This window comes from Delphinapterus leucas, chromosome 19 (genome assembly GCF_059928025.1).
Source record: "Delphinapterus leucas isolate spDelLeu-1000000601 "Yukka" chromosome 19, BTC_Dleu_Yukka2, whole genome shotgun sequence".
NCBI classification, from domain to species: Eukaryota; Metazoa; Chordata; class Mammalia; order Artiodactyla; family Monodontidae; genus Delphinapterus; species Delphinapterus leucas.
The window spans coordinates 51,443,599-51,464,476 of NC_143147.1; the positions used below are offsets into that span (position 1 = coordinate 51,443,599).

Consider the following 20,878-nt stretch of genomic DNA (forward strand, 5'->3'; position numbering starts at 1 on the left):
ACAACGACAATACCATAACCTAAGAATTTGAATCCCAGAAGCTAAGGTACTACGGTGCTGGGTTATAACAAAAATTAAGCAGACCTGAATTTCTTTCCTATAAATTACAGCATCTCTCTTCTTCCTACATCTTTTAAGTACTTCTCATGCCTCTATGGAATGGGGACCAAAAGAGGGACTCTTTTTTAGAATGAAAAGACCATTTAAGAACATACACCCTGCTCACATGTAATATTAAGTAGTTGCTCATATAATTTCTGCCCTGAACAAGCTTAATAATAACCTGCTTTAGAAAATGAAAAAATGATTCAAATCTAGGACAAAATGCCTCCCTAAGAAACCTTAGGTTACCCTTATCGAGACCCACATGAACCAAACAATTGGTTTTGTACTGCAATCCCTCTCCCATTCCTTTTGGAACTCATTTTCCCCTTTTTTTCATTTTTTAAAATTTTTTCATAAATTTCTTTATTTTTGGCTGCGTTGGGTCTTCATTGCTGCGCGCAAGCTTTCTTTAGCTCCGGTGAGTGGGGGCTACTCTTTGTTGCGGTGCGTGGGCTTCTCATTGTGGTGGCTTCTCTTGCTGCGGAGCACGGGCTCTAGGCGCGTGGGCTTCAGTAGTTGTGGCTCTTGGGCTCTACAGCGCAGGCTCAGTAGTTGTGGCACATGGGCTTAGTTGCTCCGAGGCATGTGGGATCTTCCCTGACCAGGGCTCGAACCTGTGTCCCCTGCATTGGCAGGCAGATTCATAACCACCACGCCGCCAGGGAAGCCCTCCCTTTTTTTTTTTTTTTTTTTTTTTTTTTTTTTGCGTTACGCGGGCCTCTCACTGTTGTGGCCTCTCCCGTTGCAGAGCACAGGCTCCGGACGCGCAGGCTCAGAGGCCATGGCTCACGGGCCTAGCCTAGCCGCTCCGCGGCATGTGGGATCTTCCCGGACTGGGGCACGAACCCGTGTCCCCTGCATCGGCAGGCAGACTCTCAACCACTGCGCCACCAGGGAAGCCCTCCCCTTTTAAAAAAAAAATTTTTTTTTGAATTTATTTATTTGTTTGGCTGCGTTGGGCCTTAGTTGCAGCATGCGGGATCTAGTTCCCTAACCAGAGATCGAACCCAGGTCCCCTGCATTGGGTGCGTGGAGTCTTAACCGCTGGACCACCAGGGAACTCCCACTCATTTCCCTTTTTGAAACAGTAAGCTTAAGGTAGGTTGCTCCATCCATTTAAAACTGGAGACCAGGAATCCCCTGGTGGTCAGTGGTTAGGACTCTGCATTTTCACTGCCAAGGGCCTGGGGTTCAATCCCTGGTCGGGGAACTAAGATCGTGCAAGCCATGCAGCACAGCCAAAAAAAAAGAAAAGGAAAGAAAGAGAGAGGGAGCGGGGGGAGAGAGAGAAAGAGAGAGAGAAAAAGGAAGGAAGGAAGGAAGGAAGGAAGGAAGGAAGGAAGGAAGGAAGGAAGGAAGGAAGGAAGGAAAGGGTCCCAGTCATTGAGCCACAGCCGAGGACTCAGCAGCCTCCCCTCAAGCCCCCTCGCTTCCTGACGCTCCGTCCCCCCAACCCGCCATCTTCTGTCTTACGCAGGTGCAGGTCGTTTCCACCAAGGAAAAGGAATCATATGGTATGTCCACTATCCAGAAGCTCCACTCTTTCGACCCCTTTGCTGAGGCCAGTACGGGGGATGATCTGCTTCCTGCTGCCGCTGAGGATCATGGCCATCTAAGAATTCAACAGAGAAACGGCAGGAAGACCCTTACTACTGTCCAAGGGATCGCTGATGACTACGATAAAAAGAAACTAGTGACGGCGTTTCAGAAGAAATTTGCCTGCGATGGAACTGTAACTGAGCGTCCAGAATATGGAGAAGTAATTCAGCTACAGGGTGACCAGCGCAAGAACATATGCCAGTTCCTCGTAGAGACTGGACTGGCTAAGGACGATCAGCTGAAGGTTCATGGGTTTTAAGTGCTCCTGGCTCACTGAAGCTTAAGTGAGGATTTCCTTGCAATGAGTAGAATTTTCCTTCTGTCCCTTGTCACAAGTTTAAAAACCTCACAGCTTGTGTAATGTAACCATTTGGGGTCTGCTTTTAACTTGGACTAGTGTAACTCCTTCATGCAATAAACTGAAAAGAGCCATGCTGTCTAGTCTTGAAGTCCCTCATTTAAACAGAGGTCAAGCAGTAGGCACCTGGCAGTGTCCGGCCTGAAACAAAGCAATAACGGCGATGTTTCAGCCAAGTCCAGAGCCCCAAGATCACAGGCGGCTATGTCTGGCCAGAAGCTCCTCAGCAATCCCTCTACAGAGTTCCCTGCCCTAAGAGAATGTCGCCACCTGAACAGCCCTCGGTGAAGCTGAGAGTGGAGGATGGGGTGAGGCAGCGACGGCAGCTGTACTGCTAGAGGGAGTCTTTGATCATCAGGGGAAAGATCCCGTGGTATCTCCAACGTGACCAGGTGGGCAGAGCTTAGAGCAGCCACCTTCCTTCTATTGAGGTGACAGGACATCTGGCTTGCCACCAAGGTCTTTTTGACCGACATATCCTAGCTGATCGATGTCCAAACTAGAATGTGAGGCCAACCTTCTATCAGAGTTAAACTTTTTTTTTTTTAAACTTTTGACAAGGGAACAAATTTCAAACCGATGTATCAGTCATGTAGCTGTAGAGCTCGCAACTTACTAGCAACAGCTGCCCAATGTCACGTGAAGTAACTGTTTTTTTTCCTTCAGTTTTAATGTTATGTATTGTATTTAAACCCTTATTTAAATAAAACTTTTCAGAAACAAAAAAAAAAAGAAGAAGAAAGAAAGAAAGAAAAAAGGGTAAAAATGGAGGCCAAGTAATGGAAAAGAAAAGAATCCACAGCTGCTAGGGTGCGTGTGTGTGTGTGTGTGTGTGTGTGTGTGTGTGTGTGTAGATTTCTTAGAGGAGATGGCCACAGGAAAACATCACTATTTTTATTATAAAAGGAGTTATAGCTGAAATGTGATCTCCTACAGTCTTCCAAAAGAGATGACTGTGAGCACACCACAATAGTCTAATAATTAATGGCACTATTTCTATTTATTTATTTATTTGGCTGCATTGGGTCTTCGTTGCTGCACGCGGGCTTTCTTTAGTTGCGTCAAGCGGGGGCTACTCTTCGTTGCGGTGTGCGGGCTTCTCATTGCGGTGGCTTCTTGGTGCGGAGCACAGGCTCTAGGCACACGGGCTTCAGTAGTTGTGGCATGTGGGCTCAGTAGTTGTGCCTTGCGGGCTCCAGAGCACAGGCTCAGTAGTTGTGGCACACGGGCTTAGTTGCTCTGTGGCATGTGGGATCTTCCCGGACCAGGACTTGAACCCGTGTCCCTGCATTAGCAGGTGGATTCTTAACCACTGCGCCACCAGGGAAGCCCCACTATTTCTAATTTTACTCAAGTGCTTTATTTGGCCAGAGCAGTACACACATGTACATGAAAATGTCACTGCGTTTTAACCAATCATAATGTATAATAAGCCATGCTTCCTCCTTTTACAATTTAAGTGATATTTGAATCTCATGTGACCATAGGTCAATATTTATTTTGCTTGGCTTTTTAATGTGTTTTCGGTGTCTCAAAAAGTTTATTTGGCAGTTGGCCAATCCCCACAAAGTGAATGAGGAAGATGAAACATACTGTTTGGAACAGATAAGTTTGATTAAAATAAACACCTGAAACACAGCCATAGGATGGGTTTTCACAGCATCTGGACATTAACAACAGCTATCACTTCCAAGATTACATATTAAAAAAAAAGCAAACAAACAAAAAACTCAGCATTCACTAGAACAGATTTGGAGAAATGGGTCCATTCATCTTAGGCAAAGGAAGTGGCACACAAAAAATACTTTAAATTTTACTAGATCTGTTATTTAGTTACTTATATACACAAAACACTATTTATATTCCAGTTAAGTACTAAGCTAAGAGCTTTTCATTACATTCACCTACACATTGAGAATAAACTCCAAAATATGCTATTATGGTCAAGAAGTTTAAAAATAAGTCTTCATCTAAATAACTCCTGCAACTCAATAAAATAAAGAACCCAATAAAAAGTGGGCAAAAAATTTGAACAGAGGGCTTCCCTGGTTGCACAGTGGTTAAGAATCCGCCTGCCAATGCAGGGGACACAGGTTTGAGCCCTGATCTGGGAAGATCCCACATGCCGCGGAGCAACTAAGCCCGTGTGCCACAACTACTGAGCCTGTGCTCTAAAGCCCACACGCCTAGAGCCGGTGCTTCGCAACAAGAGAAGCCACCGCAATGAGAAGCCCGTGAGCTGCAACAAAGAGTAGCCCCCACTCGCGGCAACTAGAGAAAGCCTGCGCGCGGCAACCAAGACCCAACACAGCCATAAATTTAAAAAATAAAAAATAAAAATTTGAACAGATACTTCACCAAAAAAGATACAGAAATGGCAGATAAGCACACAAAAAGATGCTCAACATCATTAGTCATTAAGGAAATGCAAATTAAAACCACATTGACGTAACTATTATACAACCACAAGAATGGCTAATATTAAAAAGAGTTATAATACTAATTGCTGGTAAGGATGTGGAACAACTGGAATCCTCACACATTGCTGGTGGGAATGCAAAGTGGTACAGCCACTTTGCAACATTATTTTTTTTACTTTATTTTTATTATTATGATTTTTTTGGCTGTACTGCGTGGCTTGTGGGATCTTAGTTCCCAGACCAGGGATCAAACCCGCATCCTCAGTAATGAAAGTGCAGAGTCTTAACGACTGAACTTGGCTGTACTGGGGAATTCCCTGGTACAGCCTCTTTGGAAAAGTTTGCCAGGTTTTTTTTTTTTATTATTATTCTTTTTAATTTTTTTGAGTGCATTGGGTCTTAGTTGCGGCATGTGGGATCTTTTGTTGCAGCACGCGGGCTTCTCTCCAGTTTCTCTCTAGTTGTGGTGCACAGGCTCCAGAGCGCATGGCCTCTCTAGTATTGGCGCATGGGCTCAGTAGTTGCAGCATGTGGGCTTAGTTGCCCTGTGGCATGTGGGATCTTAGTTCCCCGACCAGGGATCGAACCCACATCCCCTGCATTGGAAGGCGGATTCTTAACCACTGGGCCACCAGGGAAGTCCCGCCAGTTGTTTTTTTTTTAATAAAGTTAAATATATACTTACCGTAAAACCTGGCACACAATTTCTAATTATTTATCCAAGGGAAATGAAAACATATGTACATAAAGACCTGTACACAAACGTTCAGAGCATCTTTATTCGTAACAGCCAAAAAGTGGAAATAACACAAATATCTATGGATTGGTGAATGTATACAAAGTGCAGTGTATACGTACAATGGAATACTACTCAGCAATAAAAAGGAACAAACAGTTCCTGTATATGCAAAATATATCGCAAAAGCATTATGCTAAGCGAAAGAATTCAGACACAAAAAACTGCATACTTTATGATTCCACTTACATGACATTCTACTAGAATGTTTCTAGAAAGGGATTAAATGGAAAGAAGCATAAAGGAGATTTTTGAGATGTTGAAAATGTTCTATACCTTGCTTGTGGTGAAGGTTATATGACTATGTACTTTTATGAAAACTCACTGAGTTTCTGGGCACTATACACACACAAAGAACCTTACTAACAAGAAGTTGCGACACTGAATTCTTTTTTTTTTTTTTGCGGTACGCGGGCCTCTCACTGCTGTGGCCTCTCCCGTTGCGGAGCACAGGCTCCAGACGCGCAGGCTCAGCGGCCATGGCTCACGGGTCCAGCCGCTCCGCGGCATGTGGGATCTTCCCGGACCGGGGCACGAACCCGTGTCCCCTGCATCGGCAGGCGGACTCCCAACCACTGCGCCACCAGGGAAGCCCCTGAATTCTTATTTAAAATAAAATTATAGCATTAATATTTTCTAGTGTTGCTTTATTAAAAGAATCAGGTCACGTGCACTTGAGACAATGGTGATAAATATCAAAGCAGGATTAGTTTTTATGAGACCCAAACGCTGGCTCTTAGGACGTACAACACTGATTCAGAAGAGTTAAAGGAACTTCCTAATAGGCTAGAGTCCTACCTTGGCTGGTTCTGCATTACACTAGCATAAAGCTTAATATTTATTGACTGCTGGGAATTCCAGTGGTTAGGACTCCATGCTCTCACTGCCAAGGGCCCGGGGTCGATCCCTGGTTGGGGAACTAAAATCCCATAAGCCGCATGGCTTGGCCAAAACAACAACAACAAAATATATATATATATATAGACTGCTCATTATCATTCAGTAAAACAAGACTTTTTAGTTATTCCATTTTGAATCAAAATATTAGGGCAAGTGTGTCAGAGAACACAACACATCAGAGGCACTGAACTCTACCCATTAAGGAACTCTTGACTTTAAGTTTTGGAGCACTGAAGTCCCCATTGATAGTCTGTTGGACTAAAGAGGCCAGGAAAGAGCCCAATATACAGTTTGGACAAATTAAAGACAAACAAACAAAACTAGGGACTTTCTGGAATGGAGGTGTTCTCTAAAAGAAGTTTTTCCTTTTAAAACCCTCTCCCTCAATCTTAATCTGATATAATTCTCTTCATCTTTCTCAACATATTTTTATTTTTAAAAATTTTGTTCTTTTGTTTTATCTTTTAGATTTCACATATAAAAGAAAACATATAGTATTTGTCTTTTTCTGTCTGACTTCAAGAAGCATAATGTCCTCCAGGTCCATCCATGTTGTTGCAAATGGCAAAAAAAAATTTTTTTGCTTTAAATATTTATTTATGGCTGTGTCGGGTCTTAGTTGCAGAAGGCGGGATCTTTTATTGCAGTGCACGGGCTTCTCTCTAGTTGTGGCACGAGGGCTCAGTAGCTGCGGCGTGTGTACTTAGCTGCTCCTCAGCATGTGGGATCTTAGTTCCCTGACCAGGGATCGAACCTACGTCCCCTGCATTCGAAGGAGGATTTTTTTTTTAAATTTATTTATTTGTTTTTATTTTTGCCTGTGTTGGGTCTTCATTGCTGTGAGCGGGCTTTCTCTAGTTGCGGCAAGCGGGAGCTACTCTTCGTTGTGGTGCGCAGGCTTCTCACTGTGGTTTCTTGTCTTATTGCAGAACAGGGGCTCTAGGCGTGTGGGCTTCAGTAGTTGTGGCACGCAGGCTCTAGAGCGCAGGCTCAGTAGTTGTGGCGCACAGGTTTAGTTGCTCCACGGCATGTGGTATCTTCCCGGACCAGGGCTCGAACCCGTGTCCCCTGCATTGGCAGGCAGATTCTTAAGCACTGCACCACCAGGGAAGCCCCTGGAAGGTGGATTCTTAACCACTGGACCACCAGGGAAGTCCCCAAATGGCAAAAATTTTATGGCTCAGTAATATTCTGTGTATGTGTGTGTGAGTGTGTGTGTATCTCATATGTTATCCATTCATCTGCTGATGGACAGTTAGGTTGTTCCTATATCTTGGCTATTGTAAATAATGCTGCTTTGAACACTGGAGGCAAATATCTTCTTGAATAAGTGTTTTCATTTTCTTCAGATAAATACCCAGAAGCGGAATTGATGGATTGTATGGCAGTTTTATTTTTAATTTTTTGAGGAACCTCCATACTGTTTTCCATAGTGACTGTACGAATGTACATTCCCACCAACAGTGCACCAAGGTTCCCTTTTCTCCACATTCTCACCAGCATTTGTTATCTCTTGTCTTTTTTGGTAATAGTCATTCTAACAGGTGTGAGGTGGTATCTCACTGTGGTTTTTACTTGTATTTATTTCCCTGATGATCAGTGATGACGAGCATCTTTTCACGTGCCTGTTGGCCATCAGTTTGTCTCCATTGGAAAAATGCCTATCCAACTCCTCTGTCCTGTTTTTTTCTCTTTCTCTGTAGTTAACTATCCTTTGTAGAAATGTAATGTGTTTTTAGTATTGCTGCCTCAAACCTTCTTTGGGAAGTAGCTAGTCAACAAAGTAGAGACTTTTTAAAGTTAGTACAAGACAGGAAAAAGATATACTTAGTGAAATAAATTGTTACAATTTTCACATAAGGCACAAATCAAGGGCAGGAATTGTTACCTGGAGAACTAAGGAAGCCAGGTTTCAGATCTCAAGAATTAAAGAGACATAAATAATATTTTAAATGGTTTTAAAAGGCATGCTAATTCAAAGGCAAGTATAAGAGAAACAAGTCCAACTACATTTTCTCCCCTTTTCCCTTCTCATGAACGTCTTCTTGGGAATAAAATTTCATTTTCAATCCTAGGCTCCTTATTCTAGTGCTGTTTCAAAGAGAATTAAAGTAACACCGGACTTCTCTGGTGGTGCAGTGGTTAAGAATCCACCTGCCAATGCAGGGGACATGGGTTCGAGCCCTGGTCGGGGAAGATCTCACATGCCGTGGAGCAACTAAGCCCGTGCACCACAACTTCTGAGCCTGCTCTCTAGAACCCGTAAGCCACAACTACTGAAGCCTGTGCACCTAGAGACTGTGATCTGCAACAAGAGAAGCCACCGCAATGAGAAGCCTGCACACCACAATGAAGAGTAGCCCCCGCTCACCACAACTAGAGAAAGCCTGCGCGCAGCAACCAAGACCCAAGGCAGCCAAAAATAAAATAAATTAAATAAATTACTTTAAAAAAATAATTAAAAAAAAGAATCCGCCTGCTAAAGCACAGGACACGGGTTCGAGCCCTGGTCCGGGAAGATCCCACATGCCACGGAGCAACTAAGCCCAGGTGTCACAACTACTGAGCCTGCGCTCTAGAACCCGCGAGCCACAACTACTGAGCCCACGTGCCACAACTACTGAAGCCCGCGTGCCTAGAGCTGGTGTTCCACAACAGGAGAAGCCACCACAATGAGAAGCCTGAGCACCGCGACGAAGAGTAGCCCCCGCTCGCCGCAACTAGAGAAAGCCGGCACGCAGCAACGAAGACCCAACGCAGCCAAAAATAAATAATAAATAAATAAATTTATTTAAAAAATAATAATAAATAAAGTAACACCATAATGAAAAAGTCATTTCCACCTCAGTAAGTTTTAAAGCTGTGCCCTGGCGTCGAGTTCCGTGATTGGCCTATAAGTACTCTGCCAGTTAGTGGAAGAACTAGGATCCAGATCTCCCAACTCCCAGTCCCAGAGATCGTCCCACTACTTATTTATTCCACAAACATGTATTGAGCACCTACTGTGTGCCTCGTAGTGTTTTAGTACTTAAAGTGCATCAGTGAATAAAACAAACCAACATCTCTGCCCTGGGAGAATTAATTCACACTGTCTGTACACACTCAGCATACACCCTGACAATAACAGTATTATTACATCTTTACAGATGATCCTTTCCTCTATTATAAATGTGTGTGTGTGTGTTTTAAGTACTTTATCTCCTAATAATTTCTTCTACGCAATTAAGTAATCTCCTTTATCAATGCCACACATCCCAGCCCTGGGGTTTCCAAGGCTTAAAATGGACAAGCTCTCACAGAAACCTCTGATGGAGTTAGCACCTTCTCCGGCTGGAAACGTCTTTCAAGTTTCCTAAACTTAAAAGCACCGGGTGGGGGATTTTTCTCTTCAAAGGCGTCATGGCAGCAAACGCGGAAGAAAAGACCTACACTTTCAAGGCCATCTTCGCACGCACCCAGTGGTTCGGCTACCTCGGCTCTTAGCCCCCATCCTCACCCCTGTAGCCCTAGACTCGATACCTAGGCGACTCTATTAACAATCCCATATTTCACCTATGAAAAGCCCACTCTCAATATTTCCATCGGCGGCACGAACATCCTTCCACCTTCCTTCCCCTCCCCGCCCCCGAAACAATTTCTCAGTAGTCGCTTTTTACCTAAATAAGTTTGTCCCACATTTCCTAACAGGCATGTCCCAAATACACCACCTTGCCTTGCTTCAAGGCTCTTTCCCTTACATTATTTGATCCCCAAGAGAACTCTGGGGTGGGCAGGGATTGGCGCAAGACCAAATTTGGAGAGAAGCCTCTTACTCAGGGCTGGGACTAGGGGGAGGCTAGCTGGGCGCCTAGTGCGCAAACCCGAAGGAGGCACGCGGCACCGGCTCGACCCCAACAGTGAGCTCCCCTTTCCATTTTGCTCCTTAGGAGCCTCACTCGCCTCACCCTGTTTTTATTGCCACCGCTTCCTCAACACCCCCAAAGTCATCGCACGCTGAGCCCCCTTGTCTGGTCCTTCCCGTGCACTGCCCCAGGTCCCCGGGAGTCCACCTCGCTAAGGGCCCCCGCAGGTGCCACCGCCCACCCACGCCCTCCCGGCGCTGGGGCTCCCGCCCACCCCACCCCGCCCTCCAACGGGATTCCCCGTCCCCGGGCCCGCCCCCGCCGCTCCTCCTCCCCGACACACCGCCCTCCCCGCCGCAGACGCGGTTCTCGCCGGGGGTTCTCTCGCCCCGCTGCCCCCTTTCCCCAGCCTTCGGAACGGGGAGTGGGCGCCCCGCTACCCCCCGCCAGGCAGATAGTGTGCTCCTCCGCTTCCTTCCAGTTCTCTGACCCCTTCGACTCTCCCTCCCTCAGGCCCCGGGTGGCAAGGTGCGGAGGCCCGACCCCACCGCCGGGCCCAGGATTGTTTACTCACTCATCCTCCATCCTGAGCCGCAGGGACCTGCCGCTAGGGCGCCTGCGCACCGCGGCCCCGCCCCCACGCCGCGGCCCCGCCCCGCGCCTCCTCCCGGCGCGTGCGCACTGCGTTGCCCGCGACCGCGGGTCAGGCGGGCTGGACATCCTTCTTCGCACTTCTGCGGTTTGGCGCCAATACCCCAAACTCGGGAGTCCGAGGTGGTGCAACCCGAGCCCGACGGTTTCCAAGGCGGCGCTGTCAGGGGACAGGAAGGGCTCTTGGGAAACCTCCCGGAGCCATTAATATCTTTAAGACTTTATCCAGTAGTTGCATCATCCCCACACGCTAGTGACATGCCTCACTTCATAATTTGAAACCAACCTGGAACCCCTTCATTACAGATCCTTCACATCTACAAATACCCCCAAACGCCCGTCTATGGGCTCTAAGTTATCATTCTTGCTTTATTTACACCGGACTGCCCTATTTCTGTCAATAGTTTTCTCAGTCACTTAGATTCAAATCAGTTGCCTTGAGTCAAAGTATCTTCTCACAAGATACCTATAAGTTACCAAAGGAAAAAGAGTAACTTTACAGGGGAGAAATCTGGCAGACATCACCTCGACCAAGTGATCAAAGTTAACATTACTAGTGCTGAGAGATATTCTTACTAGGTACCTCTCAATATGATGCAATGAGAAGGGTACAAAATCACTTACATAGTTGTCTTGAAAAAAATGCATAAGCTGAGTTAATCATGAGGAAGCATCAGACAAATCCAAAATAAGGGGCAGTTTACACAATAACTAGCCAGTATCTTCAAAAATGTCAAGGTTAAAAAAGGCAAAGGTGAGGAACTGTCCAGATTAGAGGAGACTGAGCAGACATGACAACTAAATGTAACGTGTGATCCTGGCTTGGATCCTCGTCCAGAAAAAGCACACCAGTGGGATAACTGATGACATTAGAATAAGGTCTGTAGATTAGTTAATAGTATTTTTTCCATCTTAATTCCTGGTTTCGGCAATCGCATTTCTTCAACATTTGAGGAAGTTGGCTCCAGGGCATAGAGGAACTCTCTACCACTTGTAACTCTTTTGTAAATCTGAAATTATTTCAAAATATAAAGTTAAAACTTAAAATACAAAATAACATCACCTTAAATTTGTCTCCACAGACATAATTTTAAAGCCTATAATCATTTTTTTCTTCAAATAATTTTCATGACAACTCTATGAAGTAGGTAGGAAGGATTTCAGTTTTACACACGAGGCTATTCTGGTGTAAAGGAGTTAAAAGACTTGCCTCACACAGATGAAAAACTGTTCTGTCAGATCTTAAACTCGGGTCTCTGGATTGCAGATTTAGTGTTCTTTTCCTTATATCAGAACCTTTGACTTCTCTGTTTTCCTCTTGCTTATATCCAATTCACAAGCAAACCAAGGCAAATATTCCTTAATACTTGGCAGTTTTCAATGATGTTCCTTTCCATTCCAAATGCTTTCTAGACCAGTGGTTCTCAAATTTGGTTCACATTGAAATCACCTGGGGAGTTTTAATAACTACTGATTTCTTCCTCCCACCTTCAGAGAGCCTGATACATTGGTCTGGGGTTTGGCTTGGGCTTCAAGAATTCTCAGAGCATCCCAGGTGATTCCACTGTGTAACCGAGTTTGAGAACCATTACACTACATAAATAATTGTTGAAATAAAGAATATGGGTTTAGGGCTTCCCTGGTGGCGCAGTGGTTGAGAGTCCGCCTGCCGATGCAGGGGACACGGGTTCGTGCCCTGGTCCGGGAAGATCCCAGATGCCGCGGAGCGGCTGGGCCTGTGAGCCATGGCCTCTGAGCCTGCGGTCCGGAGCCTGTGCTCCGCAACGGGAGAGGCCACAACAGTGAGAGGCCCGCATACCGCAAAAAAAAAAAAAGAATATGGGTTTAAAAGGGGGGGAAGGGGACAGGCAGCAGGTTAAAAAAAAAAAGAATCTGGGTTATCTAAGGAGAGATGTTCAGAAGATGTGAATGTCAGGACTGAGACTGGAGAGCAGTTTGAGAACCATCAGCTTATTGTTGTTAACTAATACCATGGAAGTGGACCACTTGGTTTTCAGGAAGTATGCCAAGTGACAAGAGGAGAGATACAAAGACATTCTGTGCTAACAGAGAAAATATGGTTACAAAAATATTTTGAGGTGGAAAGGAAGGAAGGAGAGGGGATATATCTGTACATATCAGAGTGTACAATGCAGCTCAAGCTCCACCCCCTCCTGCCAGCCCCCCAGGATCTCCGCCAGCTTCAACTCCATTACCACTTTACACTCGCTACCAGGCTGTCTACCTCTCTGATATCCATCACAATGTTTGACATAGGACTAAACCCAGGGTTTAGTTATCCTTGTTCACTAGAGGATTATAAAACCAACTTTCCACATCACCAGTAAGTGTGGGGTTCTTGGGGAAAATTTGTCTGCCAATTGGTTCCTCTCTCCCTCTCTGATGGGAGAGAGTTTTTCCTGAGACCAGGCTCCTTCTTAGCTGACCATGGTCCATGAGACGCTATCAGCCAATCTTTGGCCAGCGCTTCCTCTAACTTTTTCTTTTCCAACCCTTTACGTCTTTGCCCTATAAATTCGTAGAAAAACTGTTGGCAAGTGGTCAGCTACTAGACCTTTGAAAAACAGTACCATCACCCCTGCCCCACTCCTCCCAGCCCCACCCCCAGGCAGTTAATAGGAGAAAGGAATAACTGTGTCACTCCTGGCTTCCAGTTGCTCATCTTGCTCTTAAACTGGAGGCCTCTGGGGCTGAAGGAAACTGGACAAAGTGTGCTGAGTAGCCTAATAGGACTTTTTTTTTTTTCCTGAAAGTTCCCTATTGTGGAAAAATAAAATAATGTGTTTAATTTCTGAAACCTGATGCCTGATTTGCCTTGGCAGCCATTCTCCTGGGCTTGGCCGAGAGTCCAGCAACACTAATATACTGATTAATACCAGCTCAACTTGCTCCCTGGAGAAGAAGAGCATTATTTACTTGACCATTTTCTTAAATCCTTTTTAATTTGCATGTATTTTAGCATGATCTTATTGGCTTTAACATGCTGTATCTCTGACCACTGGCCCCAAAGAAGCCTCAGGGAAGACTGTTCTGCTCTGTGCACTCACAACCCCATCACAAGCAAGATTTTGTTCCACCCAGTGATTAGAAATGACATGTCACGTGTTCTGTTTCTTCTGGGGCAGGCAAGTTCTAAGTGTACTTTTGTCCCCTGCTGGTCTTCAGGCCACTAGTAGAAAGGGAGGGAGCTGATGCTTCCCAGAATTCAAACAGGGCTTTCTGCACTGTTCCTTCCTCCCTTCCAACTTTCCTCCCTTCCACGGTAACCCCTCTGCTCATTCTGCCCCTCCCTTGTAAAGCCCACAGGGATATCAAATAGCTTTTCTCTGAAGGGACACAGAGGATTGAGGAACCGTTGGGCCCCAGACAGTCCCTGACAGGGAAATGTAAACACAGCTGTGGAGATGGGAGCAACCCATCTTCCCTCCTCCCGCATTTCCCACCCAGAAGCAGGGAAAGGCCACCCTGCTGTGGAGAAACAAACAAGCAAACAAAACAAAGCACAGCCTTAAAGCCTGCATGAAGGTCACCAGAAACAAGCTGCTGCCCAGGCCTTGACCGGGCCAGCTGAAGTGCCAGACCCCTCCCTGAACACTTAGAGCAAAGGCAGCTCCAAAGCAAGTTGAGGTCTGGACATTACCGAGCCTGGAAACATGGCTCGATTTTTGAAGCCTCTCCACTCCTGGACATTTTGTCTTCTAATCTCAAAAACCCAGCTTTCCGCCTCAGGTACTTATCTCCTGACCCCTAGTTGCTTAGGGATCATAATAATGCATTCAATTCAGCAAGTAAGAACAGGCCCACAATAAACCCTTGTCCATGGCTCTTAGAAGTTTAAACTCTGAACCTCCAAGCCAAAATATTAGAAAGGGCCTCCTTAGCTTTTGTTAATTACAAAATAAATAATTCCAGCAGGAAGGAGAATTACTTTGGGGGATTATTTGGTGGGATTCAGGCCTTGCTTTGCACATACTGGGAAAGCTCCAACCCCACAGCTAGGGTGGTGCTGCCCATTCTCACTCTCTTGGCACAGTTAATGCAGGGCCTTGATCCCACGGGACACGCTCTTGGCACGGCGCTGCCTGGGAAGTAGCTCTGATCGGGTGGACAGCTAATGAGCTGTGCTTCCTTCCTGGCCATCAGGGCCCTCAACTGTAAAACTGCAGAAGTAGAAAGACAATAATAGCCTTCAAATACTGACCACTCAGTATGTGCCTGGCATTGTGCTAAGTGCTTTACAGTAGGTCACCTCGTTCCATATGAAGTCAGCAATATTCTTACACTCATTTTACAACTGAGGAAACCAGGGCTTAAAGAGATTCTGGAACTTGGCCAAGGTCAGCCAGCTGGTAAATGGCAGGGCCAGGATTTGGGCCCCATCATTCTGACTCCAAACCTACCCTCTAAACCATTCCACTCTACCTCCTCTTTTCTCTGAGGTCTTCTAGCTCTGAATCACAAGTCTGGATTTTCTCCATGGTTTTTTCCTTTCACTGGTGGTGCCAGGAAGAGAAATGTGTTTGGGACTCTCCCCTGCAAGTTCAGAGGAAAACAGTTCCTAATAGACAAGGGGCTCCTTACTTCCTCTGTACTAGAGATGCCAATCAAAGCTGGACACTGGACAGACCCCCATATCAGCAGGGCACAGCCTGTGTGAAAGACAAACAAATCCTAGCCAGACAGGAAAGGGGAGTTCCCCTTGGTTCTGTGACTCCCCCTTCTTTCTTCCCTGGCTTATCCGCAGGGTCCCATGCTGCTGATACTACGGCCCTTTGCACCCCACTGCAGCTAGGATGAGATACAAGGCTATGGAAACTCTTTTGGAGAAAGAAAAGTATAATACATAATCTACAGATTCCATGAACGACATTGTATGGAAAGAACCAAAAATAAATCACATTTCTTTATACATTTAACAAATTGCTTTTAGCATTCACATATTCATTAGCTATTGGACTGTAGGTGAACCTACATCATCTGGTACAATCCTTGCAAGATGCCTGGGGGTACGTACTTTTATCCCTGTTTTACAGAGAAGAACATTGAGGCTCAGGGAGACTGACAACGTTGGCCATGGCCACATGACTGACTGGTAAGTGGGAGGGCTGGAATTCAAACCCAGGCTAGGACTGACTCCAAAGCCTGTATTCTTTTCAATAAAGAGTGTTGTGTAATGAAAACAACCAAAATTATGAAATGGGAAGGATCCCAGAATATCTTGGAAACAGAGTTTCATAACTATATGTGGTACACATTATAATAGTAACTACCATTTATTGCATGCTTACTAGTGCCAGACATCGGGCCAAATGCTTTAACACGCTTCATCGCTACTGCTCAGTGAGATACATGCTAGTAACCCCGTTTCTGCAGGTAAGAAAACAGGCAAGCTCAAAGGGGTTAAGTAACTTGCACAAAGTCACATAAGTGACCTTCTGTCTACAGGTTGGATAGCAGGTTGACTTCCATCAGGTGTTAACCTTTCTTAGCCTCAGTTTCCTCCTTTGTAAAGTGGGTTGCTACGGTACCTACTATAATGGAGTTGTGAGGGTTTTTTTGACGGTGGTGGTGGTGGTTTTTGTTGTTTGTTTGTTTTGGCCACGCCACAAGGCATGTGGGATCTTAGCTCCCCAACCAGGGATCGAACCCATGCCCCCTGCAGTGGAAACGTGTAGCCTTAACCACTGGACCACCAGGGAATTCCCTGAGTTGTGATTTTTAAGTGAAACAATTTGTATGAAGCACTGAGCACACTGCTTGGCTCCCTCAGGGCATCCCCATGTTACACAACACCTAGACTTCTGGGGTGCTGGGGAGGGGTGGAAGGATTCCTGGGGATGGTTTCAGAGGACAGTCCTAAGGAATGGAAGAAGGGTGAAAGCAATCCTGGCATCTGGCACTGGGTCCTGGCAGCAGCCATGAGTCAGCCGCAGGTGCCGAGGGACCAGCAGTGCTGTCAGCACTGCTGGGTGTGTGCTGTGGCCTCTTGGCCATGGTCCTCTTCAGTCACACTGTCTGAACGTCATTCTTATAAATCTGGCCTGGGTTCTTTTCACAAAAACAGCCTCCACCATGTGATGTCATGGTCCAGCCTTGGCCAGGGAAGGAAGCAGGGAGGAGGTTGTGCGTACAGAGTTGGGTGAAACGGGATCTTCTTCTTTCTGGAGGGGCCCATCTGGTCCTGGAAGAAACTCTCTACCCTTCTCCCCTCCCTTCAAGACTCAGTAAAGAATCAGTATTCTGATCTGGAGTGAGAGGGAGGTGATAAATCTAATGGTTAAGACCTGAAGCTTAGCATCAAACGGTCCTGGGTTCATATCCTGGCTTTGCCAATTACTTCCTCTGGGACCTTGAGAAAATCACTCCTGTTTTCCCCATTTCACCCATGGACAAGATAATTCTGATGTTATGGTGGTGAGGTTTTAAGAAATGCTTGGAAATCACTCAGCATATGTGTCAGGGAATACACGCTGCAACACATAGTAATTGTTCAATAAACGTTGCTACTATTAAGTCCCCAGCAGTTGATGAGGAACGTGGCTTGACAATTTTCTCTGCTTTTTACGTATAACTTATAGATATTATAAGAGAGCCAGCGTTTTCTCCAGTAACCATTCTTCCCTGTGAGAGGTGGTCAGGCTCTTCACGCCAGCACCCTGGAGATGAGGAGGCTGGGGAGAGACGGAGTAGTTGTGTCCCTACCCCTTTGTCTTCCCTCCCTTAGCCAGCTGGCTCCCTGGCTGTAGCTCTTCTGGTTCTCCCTGCTGCCTCCCTGCCCTCTGAAGAAGCCTGTCTCCTCTCTCCAGATTGGAAAGATTAGCTGCCCCCAGCCAGAACTTCGGGCTTCCCTGACCCTGGCTCTCCCCCACACCTTCTCCTGTGCTCTGCTCTTTATTTTGCAGACAGCTGGGGAAGAGGCCAGCATGTATGATTGTCTCTATGCAGTAGAAAAGCTAATTCCTGGATGCTCTGCATGTAATTTCATTGCGTAGGAGGCCCCCAGTGCTTTTGACTCCCCCTATGTTGTTCTGGACTTGTCTGTGTGCATAGGGGGAAGGCTGAGGATTAGAAGTGGCACTCCTCCTTAGGATCAAGTTACCTCTCCCCCTGCTCCAGGCAGGATGACCTTTGGCCCCTAATAGGAAGGGAAATTTACATGGCAGGTAAGATCCCTGCCCAGGAGAAGTCAATATAGGTTGAGGCCAGAAATCTCAGGTCAATGTCCAGCTGGATCAGAACCAGATCCCTCTCTTCCCAAGCACTGGTGGTGGGAGTGGGCTAAGGACAGAGGAATAAGGGATTGTGTAGGAAACTCAAAGCCTAGACTCTACTAGATATAAGGAAAAAAGACTGAAGACAATACTACACTGCAGTTAAAAGGAAAGAGGCACAGCTGTATATGGTATCATGGAAAGATGACCCAAGACATTACTAATTTTTAAAAAGTCGCTGAACAAGGATATTAATTCCCATTTATGCTTTTTTTAGGTCCAAAATACCTGGGGGAGGTGAGAAAGGAATGGGGTTATAACGTTTTCTGTGTTTAAGTATTCTGCAATGAGTATATACTTATGTATTACTTGCAATTAAAAAGTATGTCTTTATAGCAAAAGGTATATATTTTAAAGCAGAAACAGGCTTAGAAAGGAAAGGTAACGGCCCGCAGGGGTGGAAAATACGACTTCCCATGAAAGAGCCAGCCCCTGTCCCTAATGAAACCCTTCTCTGGCCCCTTGCTGCAGATCCTGGGACTATTTCCTATGGCAACTTGGAAAAGGTGAGGTCTCTAGCCCCGTTCAGTCCCAAAGGACCCCCATAGCAGCAGACCCGCAGTTACCAGGATGCCCCCAGGGGTCAAATGAAAACAGCCAAACATCCAACTGGCTAGGAAAAGTGAGAAGAGGAGAATCAGGAGGGGAGGAAATTTCCAGATTCTCCAACAGGTTTGAACTCCCGAGTTCAGGAAGGATTACAACAAGCTCTCCTTTGGAGGTCTCCACATCATGATGCAAGCTTAACTCCAACTCTAGGCTAAAATACCGCTTTCTACCAAGTCACTTGTATTTTCCCTTTTGCTTTTTATATATGAAAATATAATTTTATATATATATATAAAATTTTATTTTATATATGAAATGTTTTATATATGAAATATATAATATATATATTTTATATATGAAATATATAAAATATAGATTTTATATATGAAAATGTTGAGCTCCAAATATATATTTTATATATGAAAATGTTGAGCTCCAAAAATGTGAAATGGCCTACCTAAGGTTACACAGCAAGACAGAGGCAAAACCTGCCTTCAGAGTCCTAATTAATGTTTGTTTTTATCCATTATACCATACTGCCTTATTTAAAACCCAACATTTGTTTTTGTCAACTTTAATCTTGATCCCAACCCTAGCCTTTACCCACAGTGGGCTCAGGTGCCTCTGGCCAGTGGAAATGGCTGATTTTGCTTTCTGCCCCTCCTTGCTTCCTCCTCCCATCTTATCACCTAGAAATCTCCCTCTTGACCATGTTTCCTTCTTTTTTTTTTTTTGCGGTACGCAGGCCTCTTACTGTTGTGGCCTCTCCCATTGCGGAGCACAGGCTCCGGACGCGCAGGCTCAGCGGCCATGGCTCACGGGCCCAGCCGCTCCGCGGCATGTGGGATCCTCCCGGACCGGGGCACAAACCCGTGTCCCCTGCATCGGCAGGCGGACCCTCAACCACTGCGCCACCAGGGAAGCCCCCATGTTTCCTTCCTGAAAAGGGCAATCACAGGTGGGAGGGAAGGAATGGAGTTTGTCCCTGGCCTGAAGTGACTCCAAGGCAGCCTGGCTCTTTTCTGCCCATTGCAGAAGATGACCCTCACCAGGAAGGCTTTGGGGTTCATGCCAAGTGGGCCAATTCCCTTCTCCCTCTGGATGCCTTGCTAAAGCAACCTCTTGATCCTAGCTATGGAGGAACAACAGGTTATCAGTGGCCATGATTTAAGAGCCTAGGACCCCGAGATGAAGATTTGAAGAGAGATGGTGCAAGATAATTTGTGGTGGGAAGGAATCAGTAAACTGGGACAACAGCAGCAGCTGAGTCCAAGGGTCAGTGTCTGGGAGTAATTTAGGAAAGTTCGGTGCTGACAGCTGTGTCTGGAGTTGAACGTCATGGCCAAATCAGCTCCTGGGATCCTCGGCTGCTTCAGGCCTACGAAGCTCTGGCTCAGGACACAGAGACAGCTGTGGTGTGGCAGAAGTCAGGGCCGCTGGGGCCCCAGGCTCAGCCTTGCTGTTGCTCAGCTGTGTGGCTTTAGGCAAGTCCTCAGGAAAGGAGGAAAGGAAACTAGCATCTGTCTAAGAGAGTGCAGTGCCCTTTCACAAGTGTCACTCTCACTACAGATCAGTGAGGAGGGTAACGTCCCTGTTTCACATGGGAGCAATCTGAGAATTCAAGAGGGTAACTGAGGTCATTCCAGGCTATATAGCTGGAAAATGGGAAGACGGAATTAGGACTCAGGGCTTCTGAGCTCAAGTCCTGAGCACTTTCCCCTGGGCTTTCGCTTCTTCCTCTGTAAATAATGGACCCACCTCATGAATGAAGTCACACATTGTAGGTTCTAAACCTTCCCTTTTCACAACCTTGGCCCTGAGAAGTTGTGGCCACCTTCTTCTTGGGGATGGAGCAGTCTTACTTTTGCCACTGCACTCAATCTGGTTCGTGGGTCTAGGCCCCAGGGGGGTGCCTCGAAGGCAGGGTATTCGGACTTTGCTTTCCCCTCTACCTCTATCCCCAGGCCTTCTCCAGACTCCGAAGGTCTGGCTCCCTCTTCTCCTCCTCCTCCTCGATTTTGGCAGGCGGGCTGACATCAGTGGGTGTTCCCAAGGAAAGGGAACTCTGAGCCGAGCTCCACGGGCCCCTTCCCCCACGGCCCCGGACAGCCCCAACCCCCAGCCTTAGAAACGGCAGCGTTCAGAGGCCCTCTGAGCTCCCAAACCCCTCCCTCTTTTCGGTACCCGCCCCCCCCCACGCCCCCGCCGCCTCGCAGAGGAAGGGAAGGGGTTGCTAGAGTCCGGGGAGCGGAGGCTCAGAGACCTCGACGAGTCCTGGGCGCCACGCAGCCGAGCCCAGGAAATGGATGCCGGTTCTGGGGTTACGAGGGGAGCTGTCCAGCCCCGCAGGGTGAGCTAGCAGAAAG

The 20,878-nt window shown here is 46.4% G+C and overlaps 1 protein-coding gene and 1 pseudogene across 4 annotated transcripts in view; one reads left to right on the plus strand and one right to left on the minus strand.

Annotated features, from left to right (window-relative positions):
• Positions 1–10,647, minus strand: part of EZH1 (enhancer of zeste 1 polycomb repressive complex 2 subunit) — a 31,710-nt gene extending 21,063 nt beyond the window's left edge. The window contains exon 1 of one of the 4 annotated variants that reach the window (XM_022557742.3): positions 10,595–10,647. Coding sequence is in view for 2 of the 4 variants with exons in the window: in XM_089901303.1 (XP_089757429.1) it covers positions 10,595–10,605 (11 nt within the window). In the remaining 2 variants the exon portion in view is untranslated. Of the gene's footprint in view, positions 1–1,578; positions 1,756–10,594 lie in introns of those variants that run through there. The other 3 variants (XM_089901303.1, XM_089901302.1, XM_022557741.3) reach the window with 3 other exon arrangements.
• On the plus strand, positions 1,607–2,139 carry LOC111166248 (eukaryotic translation initiation factor 1 pseudogene; annotated as a pseudogene).
• Positions 10,648–20,878: the final 10,231 nt, after the last annotated feature.